The sequence below is a fragment of the Chrysochloris asiatica genome, unplaced genomic scaffold, assembly GCF_000296735.1.
Source record: "Chrysochloris asiatica unplaced genomic scaffold, ChrAsi1.0 scaffold00087, whole genome shotgun sequence".
NCBI lineage: Eukaryota > Metazoa > Chordata > Mammalia > Afrosoricida > Chrysochloridae > Chrysochloris > Chrysochloris asiatica.
The window spans coordinates 6,989,572-7,005,373 of record NW_006408605.1 but is presented as its reverse complement, the minus strand read 5'-3'; the positions used below and the strand labels follow the sequence as shown (position 1 = coordinate 7,005,373).

The following is a 15,802-nucleotide window of genomic DNA, read 5'->3' as shown; positions in this document are numbered from 1 at the left end:
GTTCATCACTCCTTCTTATTAGATAATTATTTCCTAGTAATAATTATTGATAGGTATGAATTAATTGCTGCCATTATATTAAGTTTTTGGTAGTGCTGTTCATTCCTTTGTTCTGCATGCCTTCTTTGCTGAGTTTGTGTTTTTTGTGCTATTTCTTGTCGGTTTCTTCTTAGTTTTCATGTTCTGCTTGGAAGTTAATTTTCAAGGTAAGTGGTGAAGTATTAACTTTCTTTGGGGTTACCTTATAGTCTATTAACTTTTCTCTCCATTTAAGAGGATCTATTGTATCCTCTAATCTACCTGACATCTTCACCACCTGGATCTCTGTTACTACATTTATCGCTTCTCTGACATTGATATTATTTTGATCTTCGGTTGACCTCCAAGCTCCTTTAAATTCGTTGTTGTCATTTTGTTCTGTTCTGAAATCTGCTGTCTGTTGACTGAGTTCCAGATGGTGTTGCCATGCCTGTCAATCTCTGGTTGTTGTCTGTTCTTGTTCGTTTTCAGTCCAAAGTTCGTTTTCAGTTCTTTGTTTTGTTCTTTGTTTTGAAGTACTGGCTTGATTTTGACAAAATCTGTTAGATTCTGTTTATCATGGAATGTTTTGATTGTACCATTGTATTTGATTGACAGTTTTGCTGGGTAGACGATTCTTGGTTGGCAGTTTTTTTCTTTTAGAGGTTTGTATATGTCTCCCCATTGCCTTCTTGCATGCATGGTTTCTGCTGAGAAGTCAGAGATTAATCTGATTTGCTTGCCTTTGTAAGTGACACTTCTCTTTTCCCTTTTAGGATTCTATTCTTGTCTTTGATTTTTGAGAGCTTGAGTATTATATGTCTTGGTGACTTTCTTTTGGGGTCTGTCCTTCCTGGGGTACATTCGGCTTCTTGAATGTTTATCTTTTCATCTTTCAAGATGTTAGGGAAATTTTTTTCCAGAAGCTCTTCAACTATCTCCTCTGTGGACTTCTCTGATTCTTCCTGTTCCAGAATTCCAATAATTCTTAAGTTGTTACTCTTCGTGTTATCCAGCATGAATCTTCGACTCTCTTCAGATGTTTTTAATCCTTTTTTCTGCTTGGTCTTCTATCTTAGCAGAATTGAGAGATTTTTCTTCCACCTAGCTAGTTCTGGCTTCCATCTCTTCTATTCTGCTTCTTTCCCCTTTCAGTGAATTGTCCATTTCTGATATTTTATTATTAATCATCTGGACTTCTTTTTGCAGGTTTTGAATTGTTTCCAATGCTGTATCAATCTTGTTTGATTGCTCTTGTAGTACTTTTCTGACTTCTTCCTTGTTTTCCTCCACCCCTTTTTGGAGCATTTGACTTTGTTTCCATATTATTCTGAATTCCTTCTTAGGCAAATCCAAAACCTGCTCTTCCTCTTCTGGGGAGCCTTTGTCTGTCTCCAGCTCATTTGTCTCAGTTACTCTTTTCTGTTTTTGGACATGTTTTGAGATCTTTTGTTGTTTTTTGTTTGTCATTTCCATTAGTTATGTGGGTTTTTTAATGCTTAAATGGTTGTTTGTTGTTGTGTTATTAAGCTTACTGGGTGTCTCCTGGTGGATATGATCAGGAGATAGGCTTCCCTTTTCGCATGTAATGCTTAGCAGCTGTTATTGGCTCTTGTATCAACAGTGGAATATTATAAGGTATGCTTATGCTTATAGCTTGGCTATATGGCTACAATTCCTGTCTCTTCTTGGGTAACATAGGGAGACAAATCTTCCATCTTCAGGAAAAATGTGTGATAAAAAGGACCAAAAGCATAAGCAATATAAAAGCAAAGACAAAAACCACCACTTTGAAACAAAAATAAAACTGTGGCCGACTGTCCAGTCACCTTGCTACACAGTGTGTGTGCACCATAGAAGCCTCCAGCAGTGGGTGGGGGTGTCCGCTCGCTCAGGCCCCTCCTCTAGTCACCACTGTAGAGGTGAGCAGATAGATATTGAGAAGTTAATGGGAGAAATATTGTCTACTATTTTTGTTTCTGAAGGTCAGTTAGGTATCTGTGTGTGCACAGCATAATTCTCGAGATAGTTGTGTCCTTTTATGTTGGGATTTTACAGATTGTTCATGTGGTTTGTCTGTCAGATCTGACAGGCCTGCTTTTTTCTTGCTAGATAGGCCAGAGTAAAGGGTCCAGCACAAGTTAATTTTAGGGCTGCGACCCCGAGGCTGACATCATAAGCAGATGCCAAGCTCTTTCTCTCTGTGCCGTGGGCTCTGGACTTTTTTCGTGGGTGAGCACCCACCTGCCTGAAGGCGTCCGGGCTGGGCAAAGAAGGCGCAACAGAGAAGAGGAGGAAAAAACATGTAGAATCCCCCGCACCTCTTTTTGCAAATATCACTGCACTGCTTTTAGCTCCGGTTCCTTTTGCCAGTCTGGCTGTAGCCAGACTGTGCCCACCCTCTGAACTCCACCAGGGTGGGGTGGCCCCAGAGGGAGTCCCGTCTCAAGCAATTCCTAATTCGCAGTATTTTCCTTTATATCGTGAATTTTCCACTTGCGCGTGCGGGAAACTAAAGCCCTGGATCTTATGCTAGATCCGGAAGCTCTGGTGTTGTTCCATGAATGCAGCTTCTCTGGGTTTTCAATCCCTCCCCCATGGAGCCTTTCCTACCTGGCTGTCTCTGCCGCCAGCAAAACTCTGGTCATCTCATGTTTTCTTACAATCTCCGTCCATCTTCTTTTGATGCTTTCTATGTCATCTGATACTTTGCCCTTTTATTGCTGGTAACATAGTGGTTATAAATCGGGCTGTGAACCACAAGGTCAGCAGTTCGAAACTACCAGCTGTTCTGTGGGAGAAAGATGAGGCTTTCTGCTCCTATAAAGATTTACAGCCTCAGAAACCCTGTACAGGGTCGCTATGAGACAGAACCGACTCCACGGCACACAACAACAACAACAACAACATTTTTGTTTTTAAGTGCCATCAAATTGGTTCCAACACATAGTGACCCAGTATACAGTTTCTAAAGACTGACTGGCATGTTTGAATTGCTGACCTTGTGGTTAGCAGTCTAGCCCTCATCCAATTCTACAATATTACAGCACCAATTCTACAATATTACAGTTTGAGGTTTGAATTTTTCTTCAGTTCTTTAAGCTTGAGAAATGCTGCACATGTTCTTCCCTTTTGGTTTTCTATCCATGTCTGCACATTTCGTTAGAATACTGTACTGTGTCTTCTCAAACTGCCCTTTGAAATCTTTGGTTCAGCTCTTTTACTACCTCATTCATTTCTTCCATTTGGTTTAACTTCTTTACATTCAAGAGCAAGCTTCAGGGTTCTTCTGACTCATTTTTGCCTTTTCTTTCTTTCCTGTCTTTTTAATGACCTTTTGCTTTCTTCCTGTATGATGTTCTTGATGTCATCCCATAAGCCCTCTGGTCGTTAGTGTATAATGCATCAAATTTGTTCTTCATATGACCTCTAAATTCAGTTGAGATAAGTTCAAGGTCATATTTTGGCTCTTGTGAACTTGTTTTAATTTTCTTCAGCATCAGCTTGAACTTGCATATGAGCAATTAATGATCTGTTTCACAGTCTGCCTCTGGCCTTGTTTTGGCTGGTGATATTAAGCTCCTTTATCATCTCTTCCCATATAAATAGTCTATTTCATTTGGTGAGGTTCATGTATATGTTATTGTTGTTAAGTGCCATCAAGTCGAATCTGACCCATAATGATCCTGTATAGGGTTTCCAAGGAGCCGCTGGTGAGCTTGAACCACTGACTTTTCAGTTCAAATGACTTGCAGTCTGATGCATTAGCCCACAGCACCACATATAGTGGCCTTTCATGATGTTGAAAAAAAGTATTTGCAATGGAGAAGTCATTGATATTGCAGAATTCTTGCATGCTGCCTCCATTGTCATTTTTATCACCAAGGCCATATTTTCCAAATACTGATCCTTCTTTTGTTTCTAGATTTTTTATTCCAAGCACCAGTAATTATCAAGGCATCTTGATTTTATGTTCAGTCAATTTCAGACTGCAAAATTTGGTAGAATTCTTCAGTTTCTTCATCTCTGATTCTCCAGAGAAGCAAAACCAGGGAGTCATTTATGTGTGTGTGTGTGTGTGTGTGTGTAGTGAAAGAGAGAGAGATTTGTCTCAAGGAAATGGCTCACGTGATTGTAGTGACTGTCAAGTTTTAAGTCCACAGTCAGGTGTCAGGCTGGAGGCTTCTCCTAACTCATGTGGCTGCAGGGGCTGTCCAATCCAGTGTTAGCAGGTCAGAGTGCAGGCTGCTCCTAATGGGTTGCAGAGGCTGATGAATCCAAGATAGGTAAGAGAGCAGGTTGCTGGCCCACAGGCTGTGGAGGCAGATACCAAGAGCTGAAAATTAGATGATGATGAGCCAGAAGCAGGATCCGGAGCAACCATGCTTTGCCAGAACATCCATATATATATATATTGGATTCAGGCTATACTGCTGAGAAAACTCTCCTTACAACTGATTGACTGACCACTTCAGATTACACCATGGAGGATAATTACATCATTATATAACTGCCAAATTAAACCATTACATAATTGCCAAACTACATACAACCTTAACCAATGTAATCTTATGCTTCAGTAAAAATTTTATTACCAAAAAACATATACAAGTACAAATCTCCAACAAGCATGTGAAAAGATACTTAAATGTCATTAGTTACTAAGAGAAAAATGCAAATTAAATCTCCAGTGAGACCACTTCATACCTATGAGGATTTCTACAATGAAGTAAACAAACAAAACTCAGAAAATTTGTGTTGGTGAGAATGTGGAGAAATTGGAACCCTTTTATATTTCTGGTAGTGATGTAAAATGGTGCAACAACTGTGGAAAACAGTTTGGCAGTTTCTCAAAAAATTAAACATAGAGTTCCCATATAACCCTGTAATTCCACTCCTAGTTATATACCCCAGAGAATTGAAAATAGATACTCAAACAATACTCTTATGCCAGTGTTCATAGCAGTATATTCACAATTGTCAAAAGGTGAAAACAGCCCAAATGCTCATCAACCAATGTATAGATGAGCAAAGTGTGGTATTTTCCTACAATAGAATATTATTCAACAATAAAAAGTAATTAAGCACTGATACATGCTACAATATGGATGAACCTAGAAAACACTATTCTGGGTGATAGAAGCCAGACACGAATGATCACATAGAGCATAATGTATTACTTTATTTATATGAAATTTCCAGGATAAGCTAACCTATATAGACAGAAAACAGGTTAGTGATTTTTAGGACTCAGAGGAAGAGAATATGGGGAGCAACTGTTTATGGGTACCGAGTTTCCTTTTGGGGTGATGAAAATGTTTTAGAAGTAGATCAAGATAATGTTTGCACCACATTGCGAATGTACTAAATGGCACTGAATTGTACACATTAAAATGGTTAATTAAAAAAAAAAAGTTTACTGAAAAAAGATGACTCTGGAAAAATCAAGGTAGCTAAAGACTTAGGGAGACATGCAAGAGTTAACGTGAATAGAGGTAAATACTATTAACTGATGGTACATGGAGAGGATTGCAATCATTGTAATAAAACGAAGTGTCTGATTTGTTGAATGTGTGACTGATAATCTGCTCCGTAAACCTTCACTCAATTCACAATAACAGGTTTTAAGAAAGAAAGTAATGGGCCAAGTAGAGTGAGAAATGTTGATTTTAAAGAAATGGCTGGGAGAATGGGTTTGGAAGATGGAATAAGGGAGGCCAGTAAGGGGGCTTGGCAGTAGTTGAGAAAAGTATGGATGGTAGCTAGAGTTAAGGAGGTGGCGATATAGAAAGAAGTAGAAAAATTCCAGATATGTTATAAAATTAACAGAACTTGTTGGTGGATTGAACATAGGATATGAAAAACAGAGGAACATTAAGAATGACTCTTGAGTTTTTTTGCCTTGAACAATTCGGGAAATGATGGTGTTCTATTACCCCACAATGGAGGGATGAGGATCCCCTTGGCAGAGGTTCCTAAGTCTTAGGATGCAGTGACTTCCTCCAGGACTGAGTTATAAGCAACACTGATCTAATTGAATGTGAGCGGATCCGATTACCTTTTCTTTACTTCTGGTAATAGCTTCACTCCAACCTTAGCCAGTTCCCACATTAAGGTATTTAAAAAATGATTTTAAATAGAAGACTCAAGAGTTGTTTCTGGCTCGCATTTAGCATTTCCTTGCACATTCTCAACTCTTTTCTCATGATGCTAGGCCTTCCCTAATAGGGTCATCAGGCTCAGTTTCAAACATCTGCCTTCCTTCTCCTACCTGGAGACTTGGGTAGTCTTTCCTCAAATTCCCCATCTGTTCTTGGGTCTGAAATGTGTTGTCAAGATTGTTGAGACTGCTGCAGACTGCACAGTCCTGCTGGGCTTCTTTTTCTTCGTTCTTACTCCTAAATGGCCTTTGGTGACACCCCAGGTCTTACTTGCCGAGTGTTTCATTGGGAAGCCTCCCACCCTATGTAACAGCTTGTACAGACTGGCACTGTAGCCATGTGTGAGCCTCACTTGGTCTCTTACACTCTACAGGAGACTCCCTCACCACTGAAGGTCGGTTTATGAACAACTGTATTCAAGCCAGGAGGAAATGCCAGGCCAACCCCACATGCAGTGCTGCCTATCACCACCTGGATTCCTGCATCTATAGTGTAAGCACCCCATCACCCTCAAAGGAGCCTGCGGAATGCCTTGAGGCAGCACAGCAGCTTAGGAACAGCTCTCTGATGGGCTGTTCATGCAACCGGCGCATGAAGAACCAAGCTATCTGCCTGAGCATCTATTGGACTGTTCACAATGTCCGCAGTCTTGGTGAGGCCCCCCATACTAGACTGGACTGAGTGGGGGAAATGGGAAGATGGCTATTTATTAAATATTTATTAATTGGGGGTTATTTATTAATCCTGCAGAATATGGACCGGTTGGTCGATTTTAACAGGGATGATGGTGAAATTCTGTACTTGACATCAGTAAGAGGTGAAGGGAAGAATTGGCAGTATCCTTTCGGGTGCCGACAATACTGCTCTCTCCTCTTCCAACTCCCCTTTTTTAACCTGGCAACATGTAGCTCCCTCTTGGCAGAGCACTGAACCAGGTTGAGGACTAGCTTGGGAAGCTGCTGGAACAGAAGGGTATAGAGGGAGGTGGAGCAAAGGTGTAATCCATAAACAGTCTCCATATATGATGTAACCCACAAATTCAGATAGATTGGGAAGTAGCATTCTGGTCTAAGCTTTAACCAAAAGGATACTTATTAATCAGACAAGAGAGAGAAGGCACAGGAAGAGCCAAAGAGAAGAGTTTCATCTGACTTTTTTCTTAAACCCTTCTTTGTATTTGTTTTTACTAATCTACAGTAACAAAACAGTGACTTGCAAAACAAGTTTATTTCTTGCTAATGTTCTTTGTTGCCTGTTTCGTGTATGTTCTTGATTCTGAGAGTCATGCTAAACACACAGCCTCATGTGGGATGTGCTCTTATCATGACAGAAGAAAACAGCAATAACAGAACCATGCAATGGCTTTTTTCTTTTTTTAAGTTTGTATTGTGAATCGAGTCATAATTTACATGGGGGAACATCGGTTTTACATTCATCGTTTCATTGCAATGATTACAATCTCCTCTGTGCATCATCATTCAACAGTACTTGCTTTTATTCCCTGTGGGGTTTTTTTTTTTTTTTTGTAGGGGGGATGTTCACAAAAGCACTCAGGAATATATAATCATTTAAACAACCAAAGGACACATTCTGCAAGCCTGCCTCCTGGCTACCAACACCTGGCTGACAGTACACAGCATTTCTCTTTCTATGAGTCTAGAGTCCTCAGCTACTCTCTGTCTCTATGCCCTCATCTCTGGTGTCACTCCTTCTCTGGATAAGGTCCCACATTCCACTCATGTTCTTCTCGCTTGATGGTTCTAGGGTTCTTTGTTCCTGGACTGTAAGATGAACTACTCCCCTCTTTTTGTTACAAAATTTCTACCTTTACAGTTGTGACAGTCACAATTAGTTATGATAACAAGTACTCACTATTGAGTCATAAGAATCTTATCCCCAGCTGCTTTCACCAGACCCTTCTAGACCAGATGAAAACTTTTCAGCAGGGATTCTACCTTCCCCTAATCACTCTGAAACTGAACTCCCTCTTGCAAACTTGTAAACCAATCACTTCGTGCCTTTATAGCCCTTCCCATTTTAGGTAGCCAATGATCTTGGATATGAAAACTCCTTCTCTCTCAGTTTGTATTATGAGCTACTACATCACTAAGTAAGGAGCTCTGGTAGTGTAGTAGTTACAAATTGGGCTGCTAACCTTATGGTCAGCAGTTCGAAACTACCAGCTGTTCCGCGGGAGAAAGATAAGGTTTTCTGCTCCCAAAAAGATTTACAGCCTCGGAAACCCTATGCAGGGTTACTATGAGTCAGAACCGATTCCACGGCACATAGCAACAACAACAACACATCTATAAGTATAGGTCAAGTTCATAAAATTGTAGTAATTTACACTTGTTTCCTTTTTTGGGTGTTCTTGTTCATCTCCCCTCACTTCACTTCAGCTGGGTGCTTGCTCTCTGCTCCAGCCCTCCATGGCTATGTGCTTATTCATGGGCTCATGAGTCCCCAGGTCTTACCACACTTAGAACCAACCAACTCCTCTTCTTCTCTCTCTCATCTGCAGGTTGATGGGAGTCTATGGAATGTGGTTGAACTCAGCCCATATCTTCATTGCTGCCTTTTTCCCTCTTCCACTCACCAGGAGACCAATGTGGTCACCAGCAAGCTTACTTGCCTGCTCATGTGTTCCCTTTGAGTTTTAGTCTTGGAGGGGAATTTGTCCTGAAAGGACTTGATTGCTTACCTTGATGGCTCCCCAAAGAACAACTTGCTTGTTCTTATGGTAGCTAATCAGACTGCCATTTTTGTTTTGGATTTTTCCTTCTGGTCTGTCTTTCAAGAAGTATCTTCTATTCCTCTTGCTTTTCCAGGCTGGTCTCATGCAATGGCTTTTAAAGCTTCTGCTCAGAGGTTACATACACTGTTTCTGCTCAGAATCCATTGAAAAAGAAGGTCACATGGCCAAGGTTGAGGCAATGAAATACACATCTCCTACCAAAGACACTGCAAATCACATGACAGTAAATAAGGATATAGAATCTTACAAAAGGCAAAAAATTATTGGGCAAAATAATCTGATCTACTGTAGTCCAACACTTGGTCAAAATATTCACTTCCCTCCCCTTTACAGCAAAATACACTACCCACTTCTCAAGGAAGATGCTCTAAAAGTTCTATACAGGCATGACAACAGGCTCAAAGTCTAAGATCTCATGGTAGTCTCTATATCAGATCCTGATATGGCTCCTCTTGATCTAGAAACCTGTGAACTAAAAAGACAGGTCATCAGCCTCTCATGCATACTGAATATACAATAACGGAACAGGGACAGGATAGCCATAAATAACACTCCCAGTTAGAAAGGAGAAGAATGGAAGGCACACAGCAGACACTGGTTCATAGCAATTCTGAAATTCCATTAGACAAACTTTTTTGCCTGAGAGTATATGAATTGTTCCGTAATAAAGGCCTGCTTCTGCTCCATGGGAGTAGTGCTCTCTCTATTCACTGTTCTCTAGAATTCTTGGTCCAAGCCCTTTGGGGGAGTCCTTTTTTAACCCCCTTTATTTTATTTGGCCACATCGGAAGAGGGCATTGGAGACTACAGCCTACTGGGGGACTGAGCAACTGCCTGAGGAATGTTGAGGCATTTAGAGGCTCAAATGTTACAGTCTCTTTAATCCAGGCTTGTTTAACAGTACAACTCTTTCAAACCTCTTGCTTTTTTATCTCTTTGATATCTGTCACCTCATGTGCCAGTAGCCTTTCTCACAGTTCTTTTCATAAAGACATGGAATCTCTTGTAGACCCAGTTAGAAGTACCTTGCTCTATAGAGTTTCTATGAGTCAGAATTGACTTGATCACAGTAGATTTGGTGCCCGTATCAAGCTTCTGGGGGAGAGCCAGTATTTCCACCCCACCCCCCACCCCCACTTGAGCACGTTGGTTCAACTGGAAGGCTTTATTGGGTGCCTTCTAAATCAAATGAGAAATGTCTAAAAAGGCATGATAGCCATACACTTGATTTGATCTTTGCTCCAAGACTAAGTTATAATCAACCTTATCACTCAAAACATGTTTCCACTTTAGCTTTTGCCATTTGAATATGTGAAAGAATTTTATCTCTCAATACTGCAAGACATGAAATTTCTGGTTTCTCTCTCTTCCCTTTCATCTGTACTTGCAAACCGATCAATTCTATCTTGAGTTTATAACTTTCTCGTAGTACCCTGTCAAATGCAGCCAACAGCTGATTTTTAGCTTCTTCCCTTAAAGCACAAGCTCATTCAGTGCATCAAGTTATCGCAAGCAATAATTTTACCAAATGCTTTGCCACTACCGGAAATTCTGGATGACTAATGAGTTCCATTCCTAAATCCATCTTTAAGTCAAATATGTAAGTCAGAACAGTTAGGTGTAGTTAGTATCTAATGTCAGTTACTCAAATGGTTTTCTTGGTATATAGTATATAGTAAAGGAGCTCTGGTAGCATAGTGGTTATGAATTGGGCTGCAAACCGCAAGGTCAGCAGTTCAAAACTACCAGCAGTTCCTCAGGAGAAAGATGGGGCTTTCTGCTCCTGTAAAGATTTACAGCCTTGGAAACCCTGTACAGGGTCACTATGAGTCAGAACTGACTCCGTGGCACATAACAACAACAACATAGTATATAGTATACCTTTCTATACATAAAAACATTAAAGAAATCTGTCTAGATACAATAAAACATATTTACCCTAATAACGTTATTGTTGCTAAGTACCAACTCATAGTGGCCCTGATTAGGGTTTCTAAGGCTGTAAATCTTTGTGGGAGCAGAAAGTCTCATCTTTTTCTCAAGGAGCGGCTGGTGGGCTCAAACCACTGACCTTGTGGTTTTCAGCTCAGTGTTTGTTCTACAGAACGACCACACTCCCCATATAATAATACAGAATAGTAATAATAATGTTTTTCTGTACCCATTGTAAGTCAGGCATTCGTAATCTTTCCAGCTCCCAGTAGTCGTGTTTTCACTACCCACTGCCCAGTCTCAAAACAGTGCCACGCATTTTAGATTTCTTTTGTTATGGCAGCCCTCCATTCTAGGTATCATTTGCTGTATTAATAGAATTTTGTAGGTTATGCTGCAGTAACGGACAACTCCCAAATCTCTGGCTATCAACAACAAAATGTCTTTTTTGTTCATGTTACACATCTGCTGCAAGCGTCCACAAGTTGGCTTCATTTCTGCTTCACCTTTCTTCTTCATTCTAGAATCCAAATGGCAGAAGGAAAAGAACAATAACAGAACTCAATGTTAGAGTCCCCATACTCTATTTACATGGTCACACCCAATCATTTGGTAAGAGTTATGAAGACTATAGATAGAAGAGCCATATCAAGTAAATTCATGGTACCACAGTGCGTCTGAGCAACTAATTTCTCTCATCCTCAGTTTTTTCTTACTTACCCTAAACTTATAGGAGGATCAAATAAGACTTTATACACATATACAAAAACACATTCTGTTTTGTTTACCTAGTGCAGCTGTAACAGAAATACCAGAAGTGGGTGGCTTTCACAAACAGGAAGTTATTTTCTTACAGCAGGCTAGAAGTTCAAATTCAAGGTGCTGGCTCTAGGGGAAAGCTTGCTGTCTGTGTTGCCTTTGGAGGAAGATCCTCGTCCCTTTGAGCTTCTGTGCTCCTGGGAGATCTTTATGTGGCTCCACATCTCTCTTCCTCTATGTCTGCCTGCTAGCTTGCATGTTTAATCTCTTATATTTCAAAAGAGATTGACTCAAGATACACCCTACACTAATCCTGTCTCAGTAACATAACAAAGACAACTCATTCCTAAATGAGATTATAACCATAGGCATTTATTGTTGTTGTTAAGTGCCATCCAGTTGGTTCCGACCCATACTGATTCTTTATAGGGTTTCTGAGGAGTGGCTGGTGAGCTTGAATCACCGACCTTGCTGTTTAAACTGACTTTGCAGTCTAGCGCATTAACCCATACCAGGACTCTAACTACAGGCATAGAGGTTAGGATCTACAATGCATATTTGAGGGACATAATTCTGTCCATAAAACATGCACACACATATTTTATGAGTTGTAACCAACTCAATAGCACTGAACAACAATATGAGATGAGAAATGTTCATTGATTGTATATATATATATATATATATATATATATACATACATACATACACACACACATATACACACATGTGTATATATACATATGTGTATACACACACATATACAGATGTATACACACATGTGTATATATACATATATGTCTACACACATATATACAGATATGTCTACACACATATATATATATATATACATATATATATAGAACTCTGGTAGCATAGTGGCTATGAGTTGGGCTGCTAACCTTATGGTCAGCAGTTCGAAACTACCAGCAGTTCCTCGGGAGAAAGATGAGGCTTTCTGATCCCATAAAGATTTACAACCTCAAAAACTTTGTGCAGGGTCACTATGAGTTGGAATCGACTCCATGGCACATCACCACCACCATACATATGTATATGTATTCATTGTTTAATGTCCATTAAACATTCTGGAAATAAGATGTTAAACAGTTTGGATGTTACATGAACACCCTATTCTATACAGGCAGTCCCTGTACAGTCCATAGTGAGTAGGGAGTGGAAGGCTGTACAGTTGCTGGGCAGGTGAGTGAAGCCAGGTGGAGAGAAAGGAAGAGGTGAAAGAGGCGGTATTTCAGAGATTGGTATGCACCCTAGAATCCCATTGCTCAGTCACTCTAGAGGCTTGGGACTTTTAAAACCATTGTTGTTGTTATATGCCTGTGCAGGGTTTCTGAGGCTCTTTTTACAGGAGCAGATTGTCTCATCTTTGTCTGACAGAGCAGCTGATGGGCTTGAACTGCCAACTTTGTAGTTAGGAGTCCAGTGCTTAGCTTTCAGAGCCTCAGCACTCCCCTTAAAACCATTGTTATTGTTGTTGCTTTTGTTAAGTGCTGTTGAGTCTGTTTTGATTCAGCAACCCAGTATAGGATTTCCAAGCAATGGCTGGTGGGTTTGAACCACCAACCTTGACGTTAGCAGTTCAGTGCTTATCTTATAGCACCAAATCAAGACTCCTTAAAACCACTGTTGTTGTTAAGTGCTGTTGAGTCATACATAGCAACACTGTATGAGGTTTCCAAGGAGCAGCTGGTGGGTTTGAACTGCCGATCTTGCGTTTAGCAGTCTAGTGCTTATCCTACAGTGCCACATCAAGACTCTGCAAAATCATAGAAACTGCTATTAAAAATATCAAAACATGAAGCTTTTATTTCTTGATATATCCTCCATCTAGGCACTTTCAATGTTCTCCTCCAACACCATAACTCAAACACTTTGAAAAGCAATGTTTTCATCTCTAACCCTTCCTAGTGTGGTGCTATAGGATACACACTGAACCACAAGGTCGGTTCGAACTACAAGATTGGTGGTTCAAATTTACCAGCCACTCCTCAGAAACTCTATATAGGGTCTCTGTGAATTGGAACCAACTCAACGGCACCTAACAACAACAAAAACCCTTCCTTGAAGAATTCTATGCTCTTTGATTTACACCATATCAAAATGGCAGTTTTAGTAACCCCAAGACTCAGATTGTGTTTCTTTTCAATATACTTGGAGTTTGGGTAACAAAAAGAAGTCTGAAGGGGCAAATCAGAGCTGTGGGGTGGATGGGATAAGGTTTCCCAAAGAAATTCTCATAGGATAACCTTTGCTACCTTTGAAGAATGAGCAGGTATATTGTTATGGGAAATCATTTATTGGTTCAACTTTCCTGGCCTTTTTCTCATCAATGCAGTTTTCAGTTTTTTTAAAAGTTCTTCATAAACCCCCATGTTCATCTGTGCCCTTGGAGAAAATCCTTCAAGATTAACCCTTTGTTGTTGTTGTTGTTTTTGTTAGGTGCCATTGAGTCGGTACGGATTCATAGCGACCATATGCACAACAGAACAAAACACTGCCCTGTACTGGGCCAACCTCACAATTGTTGCCATGCTTGAGCCCATTGATGCTTCCATTTTGTCAATCCATCTCGCTGGGGGTCTTCCTCTTTTTCTTTGACCCTCCACCTTACCAAACATGACATCCTTCTCCAGTGACTGGTCCCTCCTGACAACATGTCTGAAGTATGAGAGACGAAGTTTGGCCATCCTGGCCCCCAAGGAGCACTCTGGCTGTACTTCTTCCAACACGTATCTGTTTGTTCTTATGGCAGCCCATGGCGCTTTCAATATTCTCCTCCAATAACATAACTCAAAAGCATCAATTCTTCTATGGTCTTCCTTATTCACTGTCAAGCTTTCTCATGCATATGAGGTTATTGATTAACCCTTTAGACCCCCCCCAAAACCATCACCATAACTTTCTGAGCTGGTTTTTCTGCTTTGAATTTAACTGACCCAGCAGATCTCCATGGAAGCCAATGTTTTCATTGGATCTTCTTTTTAAGGCACCCTAATGAGACTAATGGAGTCCTGGTGTGGCACTGGATTTGAAAGTCAGTTTGAACTGCAAGGTCAGTGGTTCAAACACACCAGATGCTCCTCAGAAGCCCTATACTGGGTCGCTATGGGTTGGAACTGACTCAGTGGCACTTAACCACAATGAGACTAAGACAAGTGTATTATCAAGAGAACTTGTCTTCAGTCATTCCATTGATCTCAGAGACATGTTTAATTTCATTTTTTGGGGAATAAACCTGTGCATGTATGAACTGGACCTCTAGTAGCAATACTTTTGATTTACTGTCATGTATGAGGGGGCTTAGACGTACACTGGACTAAACCACAAGGTCGGTGGTTAAAGCCCATCAGTTGCTCCTTGGGAGAAAAATGAGAATTTCTACTCTCACAAAGATTTACAGCCTCCAGAAATCCTATACTGGGTCACTGTGAATCGGAATCAATTTAATAGTACTTAACAACAACAACAATGAGGAGACTTCAAAAAGTTTGTGGGAAAATGGAGTTGAAAGATGGAAATTTCCCACGAACTTTTTGAAGCCGCCTTCAAGATGAGATATATTACTTTGGCTCAACAGCACTTAACAACAAGAACGTACACCGTAGTGCCCAGCACACAGTGTGCTCAACAAATGGTAACTCTTTTTTATTCTTATCATTGTTGTTGTTAAGTACCATAGAGTCGGTTCCAACTCATAGTAACCCTGCACAGGGTTTCCGAGGCTATAAATCTTTACGGGAGCAGAATGCCTCATCTTTCTCCCCCAGAGCCACTGGTAGTTTCGAACTGCCGACCTGGAGGTTAGCAGCCCAATTTGTAACCATTACGCTACCAGATCTCCTTAAATGCAGTTTATTCATCAAATACACCCTAGGCTTTAAGGCCTGCCTTTTTATAATCTTTGTACAGTTTACAGCTAGTTGGGTAGAGCCTATGCCTTTTCCTTTTCTTCACAGGGCTTTGAGGTCTGGCTCAGCAGCCTCAGCCCTTCTTGCTTCTACCCCTACCCTGGTCCTCAGGATTCTGGTGCTCCCTCCACCTTGTCTCTAGGTGACTACGAGCTGAATGTCTCCCCCTATGAAGACACAGTGACCAAAAAACCCTGGAAAATGAATCTCAACAAACTGAACATGCTCAAACCAGATGTGGATGGCAA

General features: G+C 40.6%; 1 protein-coding gene across 1 annotated transcript in view; it reads left to right on the top strand.

Annotated features, from left to right (window-relative positions):
* Positions 1-15,802, top strand: part of GFRA3 (GDNF family receptor alpha 3) — a 34,139-nt gene that overhangs the window by 12,098 nt on the left and 6,239 nt on the right. Inside the window, exon 2 of the mRNA XM_006866219.1 lies at positions 6,553-6,831. Coding sequence (XP_006866281.1) covers positions 6,553-6,831 — 279 coding nt within the window. The remainder of the gene's footprint in view (positions 1-6,552; positions 6,832-15,802) is intronic.